The 25,571-nt window shown below is 51.2% G+C and overlaps 1 protein-coding gene across 3 annotated transcripts; it reads right to left on the bottom strand.

The window, feature by feature from the left end:
• Positions 1-523: 523 nt before the first annotated feature.
• Positions 524-25,291, bottom strand: zdbf2 (zinc finger, DBF-type containing 2). 3 transcript variants are annotated; one of them, XM_039757859.1, is made up of 7 exons: positions 25,193-25,291; positions 19,087-19,235; positions 13,595-13,646; positions 8,235-8,286; positions 7,570-7,672; positions 7,269-7,396; positions 524-2,818 (listed from the first exon to the last, which is right to left on the bottom strand). In XM_039757859.1, the coding sequence occupies exons 3-7, from the start codon at positions 13,644-13,646 to the stop codon at positions 640-642; spliced, it is 2,514 nt and encodes an 837-aa protein (XP_039613793.1). In that variant the 5' UTR covers positions 19,087-19,235; positions 25,193-25,291; the 3' UTR covers positions 524-639. The 3 variants fall into 3 exon arrangements, with proteins under 3 accessions (XP_039613793.1, XP_039613794.1, XP_039613795.1); XM_039757860.1 differs by lacking the exon at positions 25,193-25,291 and adding an exon at positions 24,579-24,674; XM_039757861.1 differs by lacking the exon at positions 13,595-13,646.
• Between the last annotated feature and the right edge of the window lie 280 nt (positions 25,292-25,571).

Raw genomic sequence — 25,571 nt, forward strand, 5'->3', positions numbered from 1 at the left:
ACGGCAGCCCTGAGCGCCACTCATCGATCTGCCGCCCGCCCGCCGCCGCCGCCATGTGCACACTCAGCAAATCTCACTCACACACTCTCAGCAAAAAGCAGCGACTGCTGCAGAACCGGCGAAGAAGCAGCGCACCGCGGCACAGACCTGCATCACCACGGCACTGCCAACGCAGGACGATCTGCCACAGATGTCAGGTGGCACAGGTGAAGCTTGCACATAAGGGGGCTATACTCTCCAAGGACATGGCAGACCGCCATGCCACGCACAAGCGCAACGCCCCTCCAAAGGCGGGCTAGGGCCACACGTCCAGCATGGCATGAATTTTTCATGATGCGCCCGGGGAGTGGCTGAGCCTGCATGGCCCCACATGGCATGATTAATTAATGAGAGGACGGCCAGTGCGTACTTTCTGAAATCGTGAATGGCGTCACTGTGGATGTGGCAGGAAGCGAGCGCCCGCAGCCATGTGCCAAACGTCGAGAGGCCAATGGAAGCACAAGGTTTTTTAATGAAACCCCCGATACAAACAGATGCCACTGTACAGTTAAAAACAGGTTTGTTAAATAGAAAAGACCCCACCTGAAGACCCCCCAAGATTGCTTTTGTTAATGTCACATTCCTGAGATCTGGCACTCGTCAGCGCCTGGCGCTGCGTGTCACCCGTCCCCTCGGACGTAAGGACGACCTGAGAGTCAAGCCGCTGTTCATGCGGGGCGACTGCCTGCGGGGGCGACTCTCCGTGGCGGGCTGCCTGGGACGGGGACGCAGGGAGGTCGGGGGGCTGCTCCTTAAGCGTTGGCATCGACGTGTGCTCCTGGCAGCCCTCGCCTCGCCGGGTGACTCGGCCGACGTCCCGCAGGTTCTGCCCGCCTTCCGGGCCTGCGCCCGCTCGTGCCCGCCTCCCTCTGTTCGCTGATCTTTCTTCCTCGCTCCCTCTTCCTCTTCTGAAGGGGGTGGAGGTCGCTCTGGCCTGGCATTCCTGTAGGTTGTCGTCACGGGGCTCAGATTAAACGGCCCGGTGGCACAAGACGCGGGCAGAGTCAAGGGGCACAGAGGAAACCTGTCTGCGAGGGCGGAGGTGGAGGAGCCGCGCTCCGAGAGGCTGGCGCTGCGCGCCGAGGTGCCCATCGTGCCCCCGAGCCCCGAGGAGCTGTTGGCCTTTCCTTTGGAGGAGCCGTCGCTTTCCCTCGGCTCTTTGTTGGTGTCCGGGCACAGGCTCCGGAAGAGCTGCCGCACGTGGGCAGGCTTTTTGGCCTTGCATAGCACCAAGCCCTTGGGGAGGCTTTTCAGAATCCTGTTGGTCAGGGGGTCGTAGTACTTGAGCGGGGTCTTCTTGTACTTGTAGCGGACGGCGCTCTCGCTGTCTACCGAGCGGCGTTTGCGTCTCGCTTTCTGCACGTCGGGAGGCCTGGGCGGGCAGGCGGCTCTGTCCGGAGACGAGAGGACGTAGACCAGGGTCTTGGGCTGCAGGGGGCTCATGATCTTGTTGTAGGCCTCGGGCAGCTTGAGCGCACACAGGCGCGTCTTTACCTCCGGGGTCTCGTCGGCCACGTGGCCCGTGTCTTTTCTCGTCACTCTCCTCTTCAGCACGGGGTAGCTGAGCAGACTCGTCTGAGTGCTGTGACTGACTTTGACCACCTGGCACCGGGATGCCATGCGCCACTTTCTTTTAGCCGGCCTTTTTGCCGGTTCGGGTTGGGACACTGGGAGGAAGACGGAGGAGTTGCGATCGTCGGTGGCATGGGCGTCCTCACCGGCGTCAGACAGCGCCTTGGCACTGGCGTGCGGCTCCTCCTTGTAGTCGCTGCGCGAGTCGCTCTGAAAGTAGCAGCGGAAATGGCCGCTCCTGAACTCCCGCACCAGCGCCTCGATCTTCAGGTCGTCCTCGTACATGACCTGCGACCACGTCTTGCCCACGAAGGAGGGAGGTACATGTGGCATTGGGGGCAGGATCTCCTCCTTGACCGCGTCGCCGTTCTCCTCCTTGCTTTGCGGAGGAAGGTGCAGCACAGAGTAGAGCTGGCTTTCGTAAAGCTTGTCCTCGAGGTTGACCCGGACTTCTTTGAGAGCTTCGAGGTCCAAGACCTCCGACTTGGGCGGCTCCGTGTCAAACTTGACAGGAACATCCCACTCGGTACTGGAGCCAGAGATGGAAAAGTTCCCCGGCTTGGTGAGCGAGTTGAGAACAAAATGGAAGGCACCCTCTTCCTCTTGGGCTACGCCGTAGCAGTACTCCTGGATGACCTTCTCTATCGTCTCCCCAATCGTGTCCCTGCTGGCTCCGGCGTCCCCCGTGCCCTGCGCGGTGTCCCCCGTCCTCACTTCCCTGAGGTGCGCCTGCGCTACAAGCCTGGCTACTCCCTGAGCTCCACGGTCTTGGGGACCAGAACTGCCGGCTTCTTCCGCCGCTCCACGCTTGACCTGCACGCCCGCATCACATGGCACACTCGGCCTGGCGTCGGCCCTTTGAGAAGTACAAGGCATGTGGTGCTGAGTCAGTGGGCTCCTCGCTCGGGTATTAGTCCTATGGAGGAAGCCCTGAGTAGGTGAATTCCCTTTAAAGGTGGTCGAGTGAAGTCCCGCACCGGGCACACTTGGCGCAGGCTCTGCCCTCGAGGCCGCGGTGAGGCGTGTGGATGGCAGAGGGCGTCTCTCCTTCAGCTCCGGCTGCTCGGCGGACTCGTCATCGGTGCTCGGCATCTCCTCTCTCGTTGCCATGGTCTCCTGGTCTGCCTCGGACACGAGCGCGATGTCTGAAAGATCTTCCTTCGGCATCAGCGGAGAACTCAGAGAAGGGAGATCTGCGTGTGTGGGCCTGGAAGAGAAAACCCAGAGAGCCGTTACTGGTCAAATGAAAGTGCGGCCATCGATACCAGCGGCCACTGGCTTCTGTGACAACTTTAGTCTGCACACAGATCATTACACATGGCGACCTCAAGGGCGGCGCCCATCACTCGTATGCAGAGGACAGACACGGCGCCATATCCTGTCAGCGGGGTAAGAGTTTACTTGGCATTATTAATTGGGAAGAAAAACAGAAACTCTCTTAATGAGGGATTGTGAATGACCACCAGGACCGGTCACTTCTGACCCTGGTAGGTCTGCACACGGCTCGGGCATCACCTGTCATTTAAAACACACACTACAACAGCAGCCTGAAATATTTGACGATGAGGACGGCGGCGGCGGCGGCTGCTAACAATGGCGGATATGAAGTCCTTCATCCTGCAGGTAGTTCTAGTAGGCCGGACTGCTGCCAGGTGTCCCTCACGGAGCTTTCAGCTCATTCAAACATCGCTACACGAATCCTCACGTCGACTGGGAAATCCGGCCACGTGACCCCCGTCCCGGCACCCTGACAATGGCTTCCAGGTCGTTTCAAAGTCTTTCTGCTTACGTATAAAGCTTAACATGGCGGAGGCCCTGCTTGCTCATCTCTTCGGGTATCCAGTTCTTTACTGAGTTCCAGCTGACAGCTGAAATAAAGGGTTTTGTTTTTTTAATTGTTTGAGAAAAATAGAATTAAAAAAACAGAACAACAATTTTAAAACTACAAATAAATGAACAAACAATGAAGAGTCGCTAGTGTGCTTGTCTTGTGGTCTCGTAGGCACGTTGTCATCCAGGTGACGCTCGGAGCCGACAAACTCCATTTGATTTGAAAAGCAACAGGCGGGCGCGGCGGTGGAGCTCCAAGACAGAATGCTGGCAGTCACCTCCACTTCGCCCTCCTCTGCTGGTCATCCCGAGTGTCAACTGGATGATACCAGGCTTACAAGACCGCAGGCTCAGCCGCCACCCTACCCAGAAGGCTCATTTCACCTTACGGTATTTGTCGTCGACGTTGTGGGTACCGAGTGTCATGAAAATCGCTCCAGCCGTTCGGACGTGACACTGGAACGTCATTCGGGGCGGAGTGGTGGCTCTGAGGCGAAGGATCTGCGCTGGTATCCAGAAGGTTACCGGTTCGAATCCCCATCAGTGCCAAAAGAGATCCTACTCTGCTGGGCCCTTGAGCGAGACCCTTAACCTGTAATTGCTGCCGGGACCCTGCGCTCTGACACCAAGAGGTATGCGAAAACTAACAAGTTCTTAACACAGGACATTGTATAAGGCGAAATAAAGAACAAAAAAAAATAAATACATACACACACACACCTAGTGGGTACAGATAAGAGTCCCCCCCTTTGAAATATTCCCATTTTTTTTGCTTTACACCCTTAAATAAAAACCCAAACTAATATTTCTTCCCGCTTCTTCAAGTGAAAGAAATCACAGCTACAGTTCAGAAGAATAAAAAAAAAAAATCAAAAACGAGCCACTGAGATTATTAAAGGCTCACCCCCCAATGTCAATGTCATTTTATTGTCCCACCTTTTGTTTTAATGCCAGCCTTTCTCTATCAGCTTTGCCCATCTAGACTGAGCCCCCTCAATATGTGCCCCCCACTCGTCTTCACAGTTTGACTGTTCAAGTTCGGTCACATTGATGGTGATGTTGGTGGTCTGCTATCTTCAGATCTCTCCACTGATTTAGCTCTGGGCTCTCAATGGCCACACCAGGACGTTCACTTTCTTCTCCTTTAGTCACCGTCTGCTCAGTTCTGCTGTGTGCGTCGGCTCGTTGGCGTGTTGAAAGGTGAACGTTCTGCCCATCTTCAACTTTCTGGCAGAGGGTAGCAGGTTTTCCTCCAGAATTTGATGGTATTTTGCCCCATCCATTTTTCCTTCTCCCCTAACGAGAGCCCCAGGACCCCCACAGCAGGATGCGGCCCCCTCCATGCTTTACTGTAGGTATGGTGTGTTGTGGATGGTGAGCTGCATTGGTGGGCCGTTTGGTGTTGAGGCCTAATAGTTTGATTTTGGTCTCCTCTGGCCAGAAGATTTTTTTCCACTTGGCACCAGAATCTTCAAGGTGCATTCTGGGAAAGCTCAAACGAGCCTTCATGTGGCCTTTCTTGAGAAGTGCGACCCTCCTGAACAAGCCACAATGGTGGAGCGCTTGTCAAATTGTTGTCACCTGCACACCATCAATGACCACTCTGTGCCATCAAGTCCTGTAACTCCATCACAGTGGCCATTGGCCTCATGGTAGCTTCTCTTCCCAGTTTCCTCCTTGCTCTTCGATCCTGTTTGGAGGGTCCAGGGAAGGTCCTAGTAGTACCAAACACTTCTTCATGATGGACTTTACTGAGCTCCTTGGGATTATAAAGCCTTTGAGATGTTTTGGTCTCCATCTCCTGCCTCATGTCTGTCCACAACTCTATCCCTGAGATCTTCTGGTGTTCAGGTGTTTGCTGTCAGTCGCTCTACCAAGGGAGGGAATGAATGGACCAGGAAGATCTTCACTAATCACACCCATTACAACTGAGCACAGGTGGGAGGAAACCAGTAACCGCAATGGTAATGGTGGGCACTGACACCTGACTGAGTTTAGGGGGTTCATCCTTTTATTAATCTCAGTGTGTCTTGTTTTTGATTTTTTATAATTCTTCTGAACTGAAGCTGTGATGTCTTTCACTTGATGTCTGAGGTGGCATTGAGGAAGTAAAGCTGGGAAGAAATCTTAGAGTGTGTGTTTACATGTAAGGGTGTAAAATAAAAGAAAGGGGGACATTTCAAAGGGGGACTCTTTTCTGTGCCCACTGTAGGGGGTGTGGGTGAAATACTGGACTGTCCTTTTATTTAAGGCTGTAAAGCCAAACAAATGGGATATTCCGAAGGGTCGATTCTTTTCTATACCCGCAGATTTACAAAACTGTAAACTAAGCAGACGTGTGAAGAACGTCAATGACAGACGCTGTGCCCCCATCAGCCAAAGGGGCAGCAGAACTGAACTGAGGTGAGGTGAGGTGAGGCAGACCCCCTGGGCAGTTCTCATGGATGATTTGTTCATCTGAGAAGCACACAAGTCCACGTGTAATACATTTGTAACAGTCTTGTGGGATGTTCACCGTTAATCAAAGAGAAGTTTAGCAGCAAGACGACCCGAACAGATCCACAGTACTCTTAGTAAGACATGAGACTTGAGGGGAAATCGCAGAAGAATTTGAATTTCAGGCCGTAATAAAATACTGACAGCCCGGGAAGACGACGAGCAGCAGATACGCAGGAGCACACAGGAGTGTAGGCCGAGGTTCAAAGCCTGATCACATGGCGCTAATGGCTACCAGTGCAGACTCTCTGAAGGGACTTTAATGCAGTTTGTCGACAATTCAGAGTTTCCCATTAAGGAAACTGGTCATCCAGGCTGCTGGGGGAGAAGAAGAGACGCCTGTGAGCCAAACTGACATTGAGGGGAGAGGATTACAAGAACAGAGGCCAGAGACTGGACATTTGGAGGAGGAGCGAGACTGGGAGTCAATGGGATGAGTGGGCAAAGCACAGCACGGACAGGAGGACAGCAGACGCTCTTAAACAAAAACCGATTAGGAAGAGAACAGGAGATCAGAGAGCCTGGAGCAACAGGGAGAACATACGTTATCGTAACAGACGCACCACAAGCCAAAGCGTGCATCGCGATCTCGAGGCGTTAGCCTCCCGAAGACTAATAAAGTCACAGAGAAGGTCAGGGTTTCAGTTCGGGGGTCCCAAAGCTGGTATCAGAGAGCCCCCCCAATCGGATCTCAAGATATAGACTTGTAGTCCGATTAGAGGGGCTGATTAGCTGTATTGGGCATCTGCATAAAACCACACGTCCAGTCATGACAAGATGTCAGTAAGCCTTCTCTATTCCATTCATCTTCTCACTCGCTCCTTGATACCACAGCTCTACTTCCATCGGACAGCCATCAGGACAATCCAAGGATGGAAGGGCACCATCTCACAGTATGTAGTAGTGACGAATGGCAGTTGGCCAAGCCCCCCAGGACTGTCTGACTACGGACCCCCAGGGATGCTGCGGACAGGAGTTTTAATTATCTTTTCTTTTTTTGTTTTTTCTCTGCTCTGTTCTGAACACTAACACTAATGAGCTGACATTGTCTGGATGCCATTTATGTCCATCAGGCTGCAGATGCTTCGTTTTCCTCCAGTCTGTGTGCACATTTTGTGGTTGTGGTTTCTACTTCACCGTTGGACTTCTGCAAGAGCTCAGTTAAGATCTCTCGATGCCTGCGGAGGGTCTTATCGCTAGAAAAGCGTGCAAGTGGGCCAAAGTTCAAATGTGATCAGACGCCTGCCTGGGCAACTCATCAGTCAGCATTTGAGATTTAACAGCAGACCTCGGACGCCATTCCCAGAATCCTTCTATAGCCAAGCGGGTACCTGCTGTCCTTGTATCTGGAGGGGTGATGGTGCATGACGTCCTGGAGGAAGCGCTCCATAAGGCCACTCGTGGACACATTACTCCTGCCGCTGCTAATGGTCTCTTGATGTCTGCTCCCCAAAATGTGCTGCGACAGTGAGAAACAATAAAACGAGACATTTAACTTGGCATTCAAAGAGTCCCCAAACCCTCAGTCACCTCCATGACGGAGATCAAGCGCCAAGTAAAGCGCCTCTTTACATAAAATAGAAGATGGCACTGGCAGGTGGACTGGGAGGAAAGTGAGAGATGCCACCCTACCTGCTCCAGGCTGCAGTAGAGCACCTGACAGCAACTGCAGTACCCCTGCCATGTCTGTGCCGATGACGTCCTAGGGGCGGCTTGGTGGTCCCCAAAACTGATGCTGAAAAACAGATTAACAGGGCAGGGTGAGATGAAAGCAACGGATTCTACACCAGCAGGGCAAACATCTGAGGAACTTGAATAATTCAAACCGTGTCCACCGCCAAGTCCAGTCCAGACAGGCATGTAGGAGACGAGCAGGGTGCCCAGGATGAGAGGACACTGAGGCAAACTCAGACAAGACATCACTAAATAACACAGCGCTGGCACAATCTGCCCCCTAACCCACCCTGCCATAGTGGAAGTTGTATTTCTAATAACTGCTACTTGTATTCATTTAACTCTGTAACTTGTGTGCCGCCCCCTGTGGCATCGGCTGCTGATATTGATCTCTGCTGCCCACAAACTGGACAACTGGCTGCAAGTCCACACTGGACCAGCACTTGCAGCCGATCGATCAGCTGCTCCCGAGACGTCCCGAGCACAAGAACGGGTTTGTCCCTGGCATGTGTGCGAGTGTTAAACTGCCTCCATTTGTAAATCGACACTGGGGCGCGTTCTTCTTCCACCGACTCCGAGCTGCAGTCAAGTGGCACCTGAAATTCAAAGGAAACTCTGCTTACCCGCTGCTCTGATCCTGCCGGCCCGTCGGCTCAACGTGCCTTTGCTCAGCTCCTGCACAGAAAGCAAAAGAAGAGGCTGTGAAAATGGGGACGAGGTCAAGGCTTCGGTCTTCAGGGATTCGCCTGCGGGTTTGTGAGATCGGCGCCCCGTTGTGTTCACTCATCCGTCCCATCCATTTTCTGAACCTGCCCGCGGCCTTTCCCCGTTGCACCAACGCCCGACATTCACTGCTGCAGGGGTGCCACAGCCAATCCTGCCAGCACCAGGAACAACGCAGGATGCAGTGCCGGATGGGACGCCAAGGCCACCACATGGCCAGCATGCCGTGTTTCTAAGCTTGGCATCTCATTTATGTTTTGGGGCTCACACTTTATTTTGTCTTAAGTTGTTCGTTTTTTACCGTTTTTCCGGTCCTCATTAAATGATATTCTAATATTGGTGTTTGTGTTGTTAAAGAAGCCATTTACTACAACAGCTTTTGGTTTAGAGCTAACGTTGTACTTGTTAATCATTTTTCTGTCTTTGTCTGATGCCACCATGGGTTTTTTTTTTTTTCCCTGCTCACCACCATTTTGAGCAGCAGTTGCCAGAATGTTGCTGTGCCGCGCGCGTCTCGGAGGTACGGTGTGGACGCCATTACCACGTGTAGCAAGTTTAACAAGTCACTCTCTGTGCTCGGTGCAAATCTCTCTCGTCAGTCTGCCCAGTTGACACAGAGTCTGATTTAGCACCGGGGTTCACCATTTTGAACTGCTAGGCAAGCATTGGAAGACAAGACAGATAAAGACGACTGCAAAATGGCCATTGTGTACTATTGTTGTGTGACAAACGCCGCAGGAAACTGCATCCTCTTTGCCTTCTTTGGGATGGCACGTGAAGAAAGAGTAGAAAGCCTTGGCACATTGCCTGGCACACCTATGAAGCCGACGGACGGACGGATGGATGGATGGGAGATAACGTCATCTGATCCGGAAAATCCTTCCAAGCCAACATAATCGATTCACCATCGCCGAGGATTTGTTTCGAAACGAGTGACACGAGATTAGGTGACCAACACCGGAGATGAGTGCTCAGGACTTTACACGTAAGAAGCACAAGACGAGCCGACCTCAGCCGGACCACTGAAGGAACCTCACATCCGGACCATCAATGGCGTCCACAAAAGAGGAAAGTCTTCAAACGCTTCGTAAGGCTCGGATGAATAAAATCCAATAATATCTACACTCACCTAAAGGATTATTAGGAACGCCTGTTCAGTTTCCCATTAATGCAATTATCTAATCAGCCAATCACATGGCAGTTGCTTCAATGCATTTAGGGGTGTGGTCCTGGTCAAGACAATCTCCTGAACTCCAAACTAAATGTCAGAATGGCACAGAAAGGTGATTTAAGCAATTCTGAGCGTGGCATGGTTGTTGGTGCCACACGGGCCGCTCTGAGTATTTCACAATCTGCTCAGTTACTGGGATTTTCACGCACAACCATTTCTAGGGTTTACAAAGAATGGTGTGAAAAGGGAAAAACATCCAGTATGCGGCAGTCCTGTGGGCGAAAATGCCTTGTTGATGCCAGAGGTCAGAGGAGAATGGGCCGACTGATTCAAGCTGATAGAAGAGCAACTTTGACTGAAATAACCACTCGTTACAACCGAGGTATGCAGCAAAGCATTTGTGAAGCCACAACACGCACAACCTTGAGGCGGATGGGCTACAACAGCAGAAGACCCCACCGGGTACCACTCATCTCCACTACAAATAGGAAAAAGAGGCTGCAATTTGCACGAGTTCACCAAAATTGGACAGTTGAAGACTAGAAAAATGTTGCCTGGTCTGATGAGTCTCGATTTCTGTTGAGACATTCAAATGGTGGAGTAAACAGAATGAGAACATGGATCCATCATGCCTTGTTACCACTGTGCAGGCTGGTGGTGGTGGTGTAATGGTGTGCGGGATGTTTTCTTGGCACACTTTAGGCCCCTTAGTGCCAATTGGGCATCGTTTAAATGCCACGGGCTACCTGAGCATTGTTTCTGACCATGTCCATCCCTTCATGACCACCATGTACCCATCCTCTGATGGCTACTTCCAGCAGGATAATGCACCATGTCACAAAGCTCGAATCATTTCAAATTGGTTTCTTGAACATGACAATGAGTTCACTGGACTAAAATGGCCCCACAGTCACCAGATCTCAACCCAATAGAGCATCTTTGGGATGTGGTGGAACGGGAGCTTCGTGCCCTGGATGTGCATCCCACAAATCTCCATCAACTGCAAGATGCTATCCTATCAATATGGGCCAACATTTCTAAAGAATGCTTTCAGCACCTTGTTGAGTCAATGCCACGTAGAATTAGGGCAGTTCTGAAGGTCAAACACCGTATTAGTATGGTGGTCCTAATAATCCTTTAGGCGAGTGTATTTTTGTGTAGTCCAGAATCACACAAGAAGTGCCACAGGGTGAAGCGGGTCCACGGCTCACATCAGAGAGCCCACTTTTTAAATAGCGAGGGCGTGTGGTTGTGCGGCCAAAGTGGTTCCTGGGGTGACTCGTGATGCGGGCAGTCGTCGCTTAAAGTGCACAGGCGAGGAGTCGTCCGCATTCGGAATTGTTGCCGGGAGCCGCCGAGTGCTACACCTGATCTACGTCCCCGTAATAAATAGAAGCGCGAGGCGGCTACCGAAGGGAGGAAAGAACAAGAAATGAACGAATGAACGGAGGTTGTAGGAGTGGGAGGCTGGAAACAGGAGAGCAAACAAACAAACGAACGAACGAACGAGAGCAGGCTTGATGGAGCATAGAGGTGAGCCCCTGCAGAGGAGTGTGGGGCTGAAGATGGCGGTCACTCTGGCTGAGCGATCACGGAGCCGGAGTGACCGCCGTTGAAGACGACTGGCCGTCGGCGAGGCTCTGGGCTGCTTTAGTCTCGGTCCAGGGCTCAAGGGCTGCCAGGCCAGTGTGGAGGGCAGCTGCACCTGCAGGGAGCGCCCGATGAGAGCCGCCAGGGGCTTTGGATTTTAAGAGCCATTGTTTTCACCTCGTTTTTGAAGGATTTATTTATTGCTTTTAACCTCCACAATTCACTGCTTTTTACGGATTATTTATTTAAAGAACTTTAAAAGCACTTTGCATGTTTTGCACCAACCCCTCGCTGTCCAGCTCATTGGCGACGTTACCGGCGGCGTTGGGTTCATGGAGCGAACCTGCATCGTCACATGCCACAATGGGCTTTAACAGCCCCCCAGCTGGCACGTGGGTGACTCACTCCACCAGAGCGGGCTGCACTTGTCATTTTTTTGCGACCTTTCTTTCAGGTTTTTCTCAGTTTTATTTCACCCATTTGAGGTTTGGAATGATGAAGACGATGCACTTTAATACGGGGGTCTCACGCTGTTAAAATAGCTTTGCATCGTTTCTGGGTTTTCACGGGACCACCATGTGTTGCCATGTTGTCTTGGAAACAAATGCAATGTGCCCGGCGTATGACATTAGTGATGCAAAGGGATACAATGTTAGTGCCCAAGTGCCGCCTGCGGGTATATCCGAGATTGCGGATGGGTCCCTAATCTCTGCGGCAGTCAAGTTCTTATTTTTGATCTCCTGGTTACAAAATAACAGGCGGTTTACCCAGCTTTGATTTTTTACTTCACGTTTCAAGTTTGGCAGCAGGTCCTTTGACTTTCCAGTTTCGATCTTTGCCTTTATCTTCGACTACATCTCTTCTCCCGATCCTGATCTCCCACCTTAGCCGTACAGAGAGGCGCGCCATGTGAAGAGTCGGAATTGAAATTTGATGCCACATGGAGGTGGCGTCACCAGTCACAGTTCATTAGCAGAACTTTGTGGGTGGGAAGGCGCGTAGGACCTCACGAGGGCCGTGTGCCCACTGTGGAGACTGGCCCTGCCACAGACAGGCGGGCACCGATGGTTCAAACACCAACACACGTTTATTATACATATTTACAAATAAAGCGACACACAACCCCAAAATGATGCCCCTCTCTCCCTCTCTTCAGGCCGCCTCCTGCCGAGCTCCGTCCTTCTCCGCTCCCGACTCAAGCCCCCAAACGGACAGAGGCAGCCCCTTTTATCCCCACCCGGATGTGCCCCAGGTGCCTCCCGATTAACCTCCGCCGGCACACCCCGGTGTGTCCCTGGTCGTCTTCCCCCTCAGCACTTCTGGGTGTGGCGGATGTGCTGAGGACCAGGGCTCTCCAGGCATCGGGGTGCCCCCTGGCAGTGACCACGGGCCCCTATAGGGTTGAGCTTCCCTCCTCCGGTCCTTCTGGGCATCCCAGCTGGGTGCCACCCCCAGCCGCTTGCCACATCATGTAGGCGAGCATCAAAGAGATGAACTTGAATGTGTGCCAATACAGGAAGCCAGTGAAGTGAAAAGCGCCCGTCTCGGCTCAGTGAAAAGCAGGTGGGCTGCTGCTCTTTAACTCTTTCAGGGCAGACGTCGACTTTTAGAGGACGGTGATCAGCTGTGACAAAACTCGCCGTTACGTTTTAGTTTGACTCTCTTTAAAGTGAGCTTTGTTGATCTGACCGAGATTTCCTGCGGCTGCCCCCCTCAAGTGGCATCGACGTCTGGTGAAAGACCAAAGCGAATGTGCTAAACAAATTACTTTGTGGATGACGTTTTGCGTATCGTGTCCTGGAGTCGGACTCCGAGTCGTCGGATTTTGATGGAAGTGATCTGGAGATCGAAAATGAAAGTGAAGGGACCAGTGTCAGCTGAACATGTCTGTGTAGCTAATGCGCCTACGCCAACGTTCACCCGAGAGGAGCGCCTCTTACGATGACAAGGGGTACAAACCAGATTGTGTCACACTGTGGCCACTACTGCTGTGCGAAGACAGCCAGCCAGCCCGTCCGTCCGTCCGTCGCGTATTCCTGCTGCTCAGTGAGCTGCCAAACGGGCGCTGACAGCTTCCACAGGATACAGCAAAGGGCGTCTTCTATTGATCTCTGTGGGAAACCATCGCTTTGTGTGCTTTTGAGGGTGAGTTGTGTGTGAGCGGAGCCTGAACACGTTCACTACACTTACAGGCGTTGAGTGTGCTGAGTGCGCATGAAGAGCGACGGGCAGAACTGATGAGTCAGTCGATCACGAGCCCAAAGTCACGTCCTCACTCCATACATCAGTGCCAGTGCTTTACGGCAAATACGTCGAGTCAAAGGGCCGGCTGGGATGATAAGGAGCTCAAAGCGGAATACGTGGACAGCCAGCCAGCCACAGGCGGGTCTCCTCCGATTACTCTGCCCCCTCCTGACTGGCACATGCCACATGCGGGGTTGGGTGCTCTGGGCAAGTTGGCCTTTCAATGTCGGCTTTAGGCATTGTGAGGTTGCTTACCCGGAGCTGAAGGGATGGACTGTTCTTCCGCTGGCATGCTCTTATCATGCATCTACGACAGAGAGAAACAAACAAACACACCAAATCAGAGCTGCTGGCACAATAAGGGAACAGCACAGGAAAAAAAAAACAAAAAAAAACACACAAGTCATCCTCAGGACTTCACACATCCCATAAATATTTAAGAAGCCAAGAAAAGTCCCGATTGAGAAATGCCATTTCCACTGCGCCCTCCGTCTGACCAATCGCTGAGAAACTGGACCCTCGAGGGACACTCAAAGACCACACAACCTAAGAGCCTGACAAACTCCCAACATCCTGTGCAGATTCGACGATCACGTGCCAAGAGGAGATAAGCTGACTGTGCTGAACGAAGGCGCGCCAGGCGTCTAAGGAGTTTACAACATAAAAACGAGCGAGCGCCTAGCGCGCCGCACTAACGGACAAGCGCATCACAGTGAGTGAGCAGAACATCGACATCCCGTTTGTTTCTGCAGGCCTGGCATTTTCACGGCACACCCTGAGCCAGCGTCTCTTTGTTCTGCAAAGACTAACATTCCAGGGTCACAGACGGACTCGGCCGTTACTCGCCAGCCCTTGTTTTGATACCTCGCCCATAAACATTGACGATGTCGGCACTAATGGAGGTAAAGAACTTAGGGGTCACCGGTGACTCGGACCTGAATTTGAAATCTCATTAATCAGATCACTAGGACAGCAGAAACAGAACAAACGTTAGACCTCAATGTTAGGCTACTCGATGAGATCAGACCTCTTCTGTCATTGAAAGACGCTGAGAAAGGAGTTGACGCGTTTGGTTTCAGTCGACTAGATTACTGTAACCCACCCCTCTCAGGACCACCCAAAAAAAGACATCAATCAGTTACGACGAGCGCAGAATGGAGCTGCTAGAATCCTAACTAGGAAAAGAAAATCTGAGCACATCACCCCAGTTCTGATGTCACTACACTGGTCACCTGTGTCATTTAAAATCCTGCTGATGGTTTACAATGCCAATCTGCGCCATCTTATATCTCGGAGTGTCTGACATCTTATATTCCAAATCGTAACCTCAGACCTTCAAATGAGGGTCCGCTTAGAAGAGCTCAACTTAAAAGAAGTGGTGAGGCGGGCGGGCAGGCGGGCGAGATGGGTAGAGGTTGGCCTTTTGCTGTTAGGCACCTCAAATCTGGAATACGAGCCAAGAGGAAGTCAGCAGGCTGATATGGTGGAGCACACGGCCGAGAACTCCTCACTGTAACACGGCCGTCTCTTAACTTCATTTTAGTTTAATCCTGATGCTCTGTATATTTAATTTATTACCTTTACTATTCCTGGTGGCTCCACACTCCCTACTCACTCCCTACTCTCTCTTCTGTTCTTTTTCCCGTTTTCTGGGATCTGCGCCCCCACCACCTGATCAGAGCCCCGTGATGTCCCTCCATTGATGGATCCTCATGACCGTCATCATCATCATGTGCACCCTGAATACCCCGAGGACTGATTGAGCTCATTGATGTCAGGTAGAATGCCTAGAGGGGGCTGGTCAGGTGGTCTCGTGGCCTCAGTACCCCTGCAGATTTGATTTTTTCTCCTTTTTTTTTTGTTTTTTCTGTCCTCCCCAGCCATCGGCCCACCTTACTTTTACTGCATGTTAATTTGGGTTCTCTTATTTTAATTCTTACTTGTAAACTTCTCATGTAAAGCACCTTGAGCTCCATTATTTGTATGAAAATGTGCGACAGAAATAAAGGTGGGTGTTGCTGTAACTGGCCCAATCTAGACGGTGAGGGCGTGGATATCTATGACGGCAGAATAAACGTGCAGTGCCAATACGAAGTCTTCGCCCTCTTTGGAAGTTTTCCCATTCTATTGTTCTACAACTTGGATTTCATGGAGCTTTCCTGACACGGATCAAGAGAAAGAGACTGCAAGGTGGCCTGATTTATGCAAACGTGAAACAAGAAATGGCTGATGGCACCAGCGTTCACCCCTTTCATGCCAGTCTGCCATGATGGCCTCGAGGTCTGCTCAGGTCTCTCTCTATCCGCTCTACCATTGCTTCTCGTTCTTCTTCTTTGCTCAGTCAGGCGTCATGGTGGCCACGAGCGATCGGCCTTTCTCGCGCTCAGCTGGATCGAGATCTGGACTCCGATTTGGTCGCACCGGGAGATTTCCATTGTTGTTTTGTAGCCATTCCTTTCTGGTTTTGGCTTTCCGCTTGTGCTCCTTGTCTTCTCCCAAGGTGCAGGATCCACGCAGACTCCATCAGGTTTTCCTCCAGGATTTCCTGGTCACTTTGCTGCATTCAGTTTATCCTCACAAGCCTTTCAGGGCCTGCTGCAGAGAAACCTCCTCACAGCCTGATGATGCCACCGCTCTTTGGGAGAATGTGCAGGGTGACGCCATGTTTAGTCCGAGGGCCGAAAAGCTCCATATTGGCCTCACTGCTCCCCAGGAGCTCCCTTACCGCGGACTTCATAATCTCCTATGGGCCTCCAGATGAGGTGCCCTGGGCATTTCTTTAATTTTGCGACTGGCGAGGCATGTGGGTCACGCTGTTGTCTGCCCAGTCTCTCTGATCTCAGCTGCTGTTGTCTGTGACCCCTTCAGAGTTCTCTGAGGTCTCCCTCACTTGTCTTCTTCATTTATTGGGGACACCCTGCTCTAGCAGATTTATGGCTCTGCCAACTCGTTCCACTTCTACGGGATTGATTGACCATGGCATTCATCGACTTGGAGATTTTCTCGTCCCCATCCCCTGCCTTGGCTTCCCACTTAATTGCTTGGAGTGTTCCTTGGGCTTCATTGTGGAGGCGAGACCACCATACTGACTCAACGGCAGCCAAATGAAGTCCATTGAAGTGATCGCGTGACTGAACACCAATTGGGCCACAGCAGCGGTGAATTACGAGCGTCTTATTAAAGGGGTGGACACTCTTTGTGCTTTATATTTATAATGACCACCCTGCAGAGATCGGCTCTCACGTTTGACATTAAATGAGTCCTTTTCCATTAATCAGTGTCAAAAAAGCCAAACTAAACCCAATGGGATTTAATGTCTCTCTATTACAATAAAAACATCTTGGGACGAGACGAGACTTTTTGGAAGGAAGTCCCACAAGACGGAGACTTTTGACATGCGATTCATTCAAGTCACGCCATACTTAGAACTCTTTTCAAACAAGGCCGCGGTCATCAGGTGCATTCCGGCACTTAACCTGGACAGACACCAACCCATTAAAGGGCACACTTATGAACGAAGATCCAGTTTAGAATCACCCGCTCATCTCAATATGGCAGCAAGAACCGATGAAGTCAAACAAATTAAGCAGAGAACACGTCAAACTGGTGAAATGCGTCTCAATAGACTCTGCTGAAACACTTGGTGGCGATGGTGTGGAAGATGAAAACATCAACTTAGAAAATCACAAAGAATATCTACAAACGTTAACACCGTCAGCCAAATTACTGTTGACAGGAGGACGTATCGTAATCTTATTACGTAATTCACGTCTGAGTGATGGGCTATGCAATAGGATGAGATTAGCTGTATTCAAAACTGGTCGAACAATTCTGACCTGTCAAATTTGAACAGATGACAAGAAAGGTAATGTAGTCCACCTTCACTAATGACATGAGACACCAAAGGAGATCTTGATATGCCGTTCGTATTTCAGCGTTTACAGATTGCAACGGGCAGCACGGTGGCCACCTCGCAGTAAGGAGACCCGTCTGGGCTCACTTCCCAGGTCCTCCCTGCGTGGAGTTTGCTTGTTCTCTCGATGTCTGCGTGGGTTTCCTCCCACAGTCCAAAGGCATGCAGGTCAGGTGCATTGGCGATTCTACATTGTGCCTAGTGTGTGTGTGCGCCCTGTAGTGGGCTGGCACCGTGCCCCCCATGACCCTGTGTTAGGATATAGCGGGTTGGACGATGACTGACTGACAGTTTCCCATTAGAATCCCTTTTGCTAAGACAATTAAAAAAATCACAGCGACAAACATTCGAAAAAGTCGGTTTATTTATCAGAGAGAAAGAAACGAAATTCCCTCACGGCCAGGTACACGTTGCGTCGTCATGATGAACGTCCAAACACGGAATCAAAATTCAATGCGATACTGACGAGAAGTTCATTCCAAATATTGTTTTTACTGAAGTCTTAAAATAAAAGTGAACTCCCAGGAAAATAACAATCTCTTTAAATTGTACATGCGGTTAACCAAACCCTGGGGTGGGCGAGTGATGCCCCCTAGTTGTACAACAATAAAATGTGAAAGCCTCGGAGGGGTGAATACTCTTCACAGACACTGCATCATCAGAACCGAGAGATGGAAGGAAGGCGTAAAACTTCTTAGCAGAAACTCGACATAAATCTTTACAAGAAAACCGAGAAGGTCAGCAGCCGGAAGAGTTTCACAAAACCAAAGCCACAAGTTGTGGACGAGAACATACAGGACAGCGTTGTGATGCGAGATTCAGCATATAAGTTGATGAATATTTTGTATGTCTAATTTAGGCAAAACTAAGTCAGGAAAGTGAATTTCACGCCAGAGTTGGGGGACGTGCTTGAAACAAACGTTTCTCTGCTAGAGTCTCCCGGTCAACCCCACACACACAAAGCCAGGCTTTACCTCAACATGTGTTCAGATGTTCCGTTTCCCCATCGGTCTGAAGTAACTGGCTTGTGTCAGAAGCCTTTAAGTACCACGACGCCCTATTGGCTGTAGGGGTTGGACAGAACATCCATAAATTGACTTGCTTAACCTCACACTCTCTCTTACAAACATCTGATGAAGAAACATCTCTTACCAAACTGATGGACTGAAAGGACAACACAATGGAGAGCACAGCTTGGAGGCCATATTGAGACGGGCATGAGGCCTGTTCTGAAGAAAGCTGACCACCAATGATGCCTTAACTAGAGACAAGTCTGTGTGCCACCTGAAACTACACATCAGCATTTATCAGGTTGTATGGTTGCCAATATTCAAATGTCCTTTGCATATTGTTATTCTTTATGAATGAATATTACTAAATTGTCATTTAACTCCTGCTTGTCTTTTACTATACCCAATTGCCTGAGGTTATAGATATGGAAGGGAAGGTGGGGAGAAGTACAAAGCGTTATAAACAGTGGTGAGTCTGTGAGATCTGCTGCGTTCTGACAGAGGCTACACCTTCATAACACCAAGACAATATCAGGCAGCAGGCAGAAAGACACCAAGAACCTAACCAAGCCCAGATACTTCAGCGAGCGTCCACAGACTTGGACGACCAGGACGTGCCGAACGCTGACCTTGACGCTGTCGCAGTAAGGACGTCATGTGTCACACGGCCTCAGTCGCCCCACCTAGCTGCAGCTTGGCAGCCAGACTTAATAAAAATCTCAAAATTGCGGTCAACATCACAAACAAAATGGCAGTAAAGAAGAATGAATTTAGGTTTTGATGTTGTTGAAAAGAAAAAACTAAACTAAACAAGCAGTACTCACCTGGCCAGAAGGTCCACATGTGTCCTACAAGAAGAAGCGAGCAGCCCTCAAGTCACTCTGCACATCTGCATACGGCCTCGGCTTCACCAGGAAGGCAGTCTTCTGGGCCAATGCTTCGTGACATTCTCCGATCCAAAGTGGCGGCTCACCTGAGTGCAAAAACCCTTCATGTTAGTCAGCAGGATGCACGAGCGCCATATTCTGCAAAAAGGGACGCTGAAGGGGGGACTGAGGAGAAGTCGCCCCGCGGGTTTGTGAGCCACCGTTTCCTGCATTCGCTTAATCGGTGGATTTGTTGTAAGGCAGCAGCCTTTGAAGCTCTTGGCCCAATTTCAGATGATTTGAGATAAGAGATTACTTACAAAACATAAAGATAACTTATCGGCCTTTACAACAGCTTATAAAGCATCTCGGCTACCGTGATTACCGAGACAACACGCACATCACCTCCAGGAGGGAAAGAAAAAAGAAACGGGCGACAGCACAGAGAAGATGGAAGCCCTAAAAAGCCGTGAGGACAGACACGGCAGATTTATCGACCGGTGCGGTCTGCTCAATTTATTGACCTGCTCAGTCCACTTCTATTCTGGGGTCCCAAGCTGGCTATGTTCCAGCATCCACTCCGTCTACACGTACGTTACGTCCACATTACTACTAATATCACAAATGCAGACCTCGAGTCTCGGTTTGTGCCTTTCATCCACACGATTCTGGTATTTGTAACCCCAAAAACAGACCCTTTCTAAAATCTTCTCCAAAGTTGGATTTTTCCGAAAGCACCGGCTCAGAGATGAACGGTCAGACTCGTTCGGATTGGTCCGTGGCCCACGTGGCGCCGCTTGTTACGTATCCTTCTACTCACGCGCTACGCTCAATTACAGTTCCACAAACCAAACTGTTTGACTGCTTCTCGTATTTGCCATCGCGGTTCTCCATTTGTAATCATAAACGGCCAGTGGCGGTCTAGCGTGGAGGACACGACCTCCTTCTGTTTCCACCGAAGCATGCGTGCCCAGCACAGGCCAACAGTGACGTCATATGTGTATTTTAGTGTGGGCAGAGACGGTCATAAACACCGTGAAGCCTCGAGGGTGGAGAGAGGTGCTCTCGTGTCTAAAAGTGGTCCTTACGCGGGCCAAGACCAGTAAGCCCCCAGATGTCCAGCACCAGGACATTCTCAGGGGGTTTTAAAGGCCAACTCAGCCAGAAGGAGGCAGTGGACGATTTGCAGGATGGCATCTCGTGTCTCACCTCATTCCGTTCGAAATTCACTTACTGCCATCGTCTTGCTTTAAATACTTAAACAAAAGACCCTGCACAAAAGCATAAAGAGGGGACCAAGGGCCAGCTTAGTGACAAAAGTGACAAAAGCTCATTCGAATGAAAAGCCACCCATCTAGCAAACAGAGGTCTTCATCAAAATGCTGTAAACGACACCAAGTTAACAACTCATTTCAATTATTAAAAAGAAACCAGAGCTTCACTCAGGGAAAGAACAATGGTGGGCCGACGTTCACAATTTTACATTTTCAACTCAGAAAGAAGTGCGTCCGCCACGGTGAACCTCCTGGGAGCAAACAGCTGGACGTATTTGAACACAATTACGCCTGCTTACAAATTACACAAGCCGACGCTTGGCTCCAGCACTGGGGTGACGCGACTCTCCCACAGACGTCACCCGCTACACCTGGGCGTGGCCGGCCAGTAAAAATGGGTTCTGGCCAAGAATGGAGCCTGGTGTACCGCTGAGCTGTTTTTCTGGCGGAGGGATGGCCTCCAAAGATTACAAAAACACGAGGGCTGTCGGAATTACTGACTCCACTCTGGAAAGTCAGAAAACCGCGGGATGAAGTTCAGCACTCAGACACAACAGACGGGCTCGCTACCATCACACCGGGGTGCTTTAAAAACTCAAATTTAGGAGTTCAAACCGGAGTGGGATTATTCAAGAGAAAGGGGGAGTGCGTTTACATAACCCGGGTATTCACAGACCCCCACTTCTGGAACTTGCCTTGTGTGTGTTCTCCAAGATACCAGGGTAACCCACCTAAAGTTCTCTCTGAGGACCCTCGTGATGTGGACAAGTCAACCCTTAACACCGGAGTGGTGGCTCTGTGGCTAAGGATGTGCGCGGCTTGGGGCTCGTTTATACTTCACGCTCAGAAGGCGTACGCGCCCGCATCATGGCTGCCACGCGTTCCCAGCGTTCATTTCACGCGTCCTCTGAGCAGGTCCTCAGAATTGAACACAACGCGTGCGCGAGTCGCAGTAACAGCAAAAGTCAGGGGGCACAGTGTGCTAAAAGTCGGAACGTGATGTCAGAGTCTCCGTTTACTACTGACATGTGACAGAAAGCCGCTTTGTGGATCCTACGAGATCGGTTGTGTGCGCTTCGATGTTTGATGAATGGTTTGATGAGGTGAAGCAAAATGGTGACATACAGATCTATTCGTGGTGCTTTGATATTCAAGCGTCGCATATTCCGCGATACATTCACATACCGTCTTTTTTTCTTGGGCTTCCTCCGGTCCTGACAGCAGCGGATCGCCACACCACACTGAGCACATTAAATGTCTGATATGCCAACTCTCCGCACATTTAGAATCCTTAGATTTCTACTTGATGTCACTTTCATGATGAAATGTATTCAAGTATGGATGTTACATTTCACAGATGAGTCGTTAACTTCATTTAAATAACGACACACACGGGGGTGACACGGTGGCAGAGCGGTAGCACTGCTGTCTCGCAGGGAGTCACGTCACTGATATTCCCTGCCTGGAGTTTCCATGTTTTCCTGCTGGGTTTCCTTCTAAAGATTTGGTGACCCTAACATGACGCCAGTGTGTGTGTGTGTGTGTGTCTGCTTGTATTCATCTTGCGATGAGCCGATGCCTCGTCCAGGGATTGTCTCTGCCTCGTGCCCAATGCTTGCTGAAATGAACAAATCCCTGCACTTAATCATTAAACGTCCTTTTCAGAGACATTGCGGTCAGGTGTCCTCGGAGTTTAATGGCTGCCCCAGGCCATTCACAACCCAGCGAAGCCGAACCTGTGCTCACCGTGATGATATCTCGCACTGCCACCTGGTGGACTCCTCCAGATTTACGTAAAGTGCGCGTGCGAGTATAAAGAGTACAACGCTAGCGTAGCAGGAGCGTCCGCCGCATCATGTGTCGCGTCACGCGAGGTATAACGTATAACCCCGGCCTTAGGCTGCCGGTTCAAATCCCTTCACCTGAAAACTGCTATACTGGGGTGCTATAGAATGGTTGACCCTGCACTCTGACCCCCCAAAGGTCACATGAAAAGACAGATTAATAAAGTATATCAAAAAAATAAATATATAGATATAGAAATAAAAACTCCAACGTTCGTCCCTCTGTCTGTCCGGTTCGCACAAGAGAACTACTTCACGGGATTAGATCGGATTTGTTTCTATACTTTGCTTGAACATTCCGGTTGATATTGCGACTTCTCTCATGGCGATAACAATCAGAGTTCGGCTGTGGCACCGATTTATTTGCACAAATCCAAGAGAGAGGCGACGGGTCGAAGGGAGGGGGAGGCAGGTAAGACCCTCCTCGCTCGCTCACATGCCAGCCTCCATTCGAGTCGCTCCACCTCTCACCATCTTGCCTCCACTTAGCTAGCGATACCCGTTTGTTCGGCAGTCATTATCACCTACAGATTGTTAAAGAGTGACATTTCATGTTTTCGAGAGAGAGATCGGAGCTACGGGCGTTTTAGAGGGTAGACGCCGACTGGCACGTTGCTTTTCTCCCCACGCGGGGGACGCTCTCCCGTCAGAGCTGAACACCATCAGATGCAGTGCCAACGTTTGACATCGGAGCGTACCCACCATCCGCTTGGCCAGAGGTCCCTTACCACGGCTTTACATTTTTAGCAAAGACATCACAGCTACATTGGCACCCCTGATAGCAAAACCAAAGACATTGGATATCAAGAGACCCTCGGATACGAAAGCTATCAACAGAAATTCTTCTCAATACAAATGATTACTTTTCTTGTTCTTGATTTTTAACTACCACCATGGGGGCCAGCTAGTGTGTGTCTATCTATATACTGGTCTCTGACAAACTGGGGTCGCGCACCTAGACGGAGCTGGGCAGTCTTGTGGCCACAGAACCCCGGCCGATTTTGTTTGTATCTTATTTTTGGATTTTTCTTTCTTCATCTTGTGAAGCACTTTGAGCTCCGTCATTTGTATGAAAACGTGCGACACAAATCAATGTTGTTGTTGTGAGTCAGCCGGTCATGTGGCTTCCACAAAGACAAGTCAAGTGCTTGGCGGCTGCTTTATACCCGCTCCTGGTAGAAATGCCCCGTCTCAGTATTTCAGAAATCGCCAAATGTATATTGAGGAGTCGAACGTACTGCGCTAAGCTCCGCAGGCACAGGCGCCAGGCTTCTTTCTGGATTCATGCCAGCCCTTAATGATGTTCATGCTTTTCCTTGGCACATTTTTGTGACATTGGAGTATTTTGCCGTAAGTGAACTCCCACAAGTTTTTCTTGTTTTTTTTTTCCCGGGTTACTCACCTAATCCCAGATTTGTGTGTCAATCAAACACCCACAGACACCTAGTGGAGACCAAGGGAAGTGCACTCCAAATGGAGCCCAGAAGAGGAACAGGGATTTCCAAGACGCTATGACACGATGGGACTGAAGTGAAACCCTTGATGAGCTGCTCGGCCTCCTCTTACCGGTCACTGTAAATATGCTTCTAGTTCTGCCATTCATCTGGCTTGTGATGCCAGTCCTGGGTACCGCTGCCCTGTGTCTCTTTAAATGTTCTGCTGCCAGACTTCATTGGTTAAACAGAGAGTTTTAGTCCCTTAGCTAAGAACACCCAATCACTCACACCTAGTTAAGCTCTTAAAGGTTCTGGAGGTTTCTGCTTCCACTCTACAGCTCGGTGGTTTGTTTTTTTTCCCAGAATCCCACATCTCATTGTGTAAACAAAGTGCCTCCTGGTTTCGCTCCTAAATATTCTACCCCTTCATATCCACTGGTGTCCTCGATTCACCATTAAGATGAAAGACTTCCTCAGTGCCTTCGAGGAGCTTTCAGACCCGGATGAACACCTCGGGTTTAACTGTCCAAGTCTGTCACAGTAGGACGTGTCCCCAACTCCGGGGACGGAACTGTTTGCTGACCAGAGCTGCACGCGTCACCCCAGAGGTGGTCTCACTAATGCATTACGTAGTCCGGTTTGTATTCATTGCACTCTGTGAGATGGAGACGAGCTGCTCACTGAGTCTCGTTTCCTCTTGGACCCCAAAGGCCCACTGGGCAGAAGTGGTGCCCCCTTAGTAATGTGTGAGGAGAATGCACGTCTAATGACACGATAACATTCTCAAAGCCACGACTCGGGGGTCTCGGAGGGCTGCAGTCTTACCCGGGCAGACCAGCACAGGGCACGACCCACTCATACACACCCACACAGGGCCAACTGCTCATTACACTGACCTGCACGTCTGCGGGTGAAAACAACATCGAAGGGCGTGATTGGGACTCGGGACACTGGACCCGTGAGAGGGCGCTGCTCCCCGTCGTGCCTCCCCAGTACTACCACGGGCCCGCCGGGGTGGCCTAGCCGAGGAGGCGCGGGGCTGCTGCTGACCCGCAGATCACAAGGCAGCTCGAGTCGCGGCGCTTGCGGTCCTCCTCCGCCGCCCTCTCTCTCTCTCTCTCTCTCTCTCTCTCCGGGCGCCTTGGCGGCTCCGCCGTGCAGGCAACGAGGCCGCTGATTGGCTGCACAAATGGGCGCGCGAGGGCCTCGGCCTGCGTCGGTTCTCCGATGACTCGGACCTGACGTGAGCGAACGCGGCGCACATGGCGAGGGGGCCGCGCGAAAGCGGGCCGAACTCGAGCCCTCGGACCGCGGGACGGGGCGCAGGCCGCGCAGAGCCTCGGTGCAGGACCCGGACGAGCGCAGGCCGCTCGCTCCTCGCCGCGTGCTCTGACAGATGAGATGAGGAGAGGCGGCGGCGGAGACACTGCGGCCCGAGGCGAACGGCTGCTGGCACTCTAAACGAAGAGGAAAGCGGCCAGCGCCCCGGAAATATTCGGCGAGCGTTCACCTGCCGGTCGGTCCGTCTGGCTCTCTGGGCTTTGCGCTCTTGCAGGCGTCTTCTTCCCGGCGCTGCGTGATGGCGCCCAGCCCGCGTCTCCAGGGCGACGCCCACCGCTCGGGCCTTAAAGGCGACGCCGTCGCGAGGGCCCGAAGACCCGATGAAAGGATAGAGCGGGCGCCGCGTCTCATCTAACGGAGAGCTGGGGTTCGAGTGGCAAGGAAGGCGGCAGGAACCCGCATCACCCGACAGTAGTGACATGCCTGTGCTCCACCGAGCGGGGAAATGACACACAGGGCGAGATGAACAGGCAGCAGGGGCGAGGCGAGGGGAGCGAGAGCGGGGACCCCCGACGGGGTGGCTGCAGGGTCGAGTAGCCCTCCGGCTG

This window comes from Polypterus senegalus, chromosome 6 (assembly GCF_016835505.1).
Source record: "Polypterus senegalus isolate Bchr_013 chromosome 6, ASM1683550v1, whole genome shotgun sequence".
NCBI classification, from domain to species: Eukaryota; Metazoa; Chordata; class Cladistia; order Polypteriformes; family Polypteridae; genus Polypterus; species Polypterus senegalus.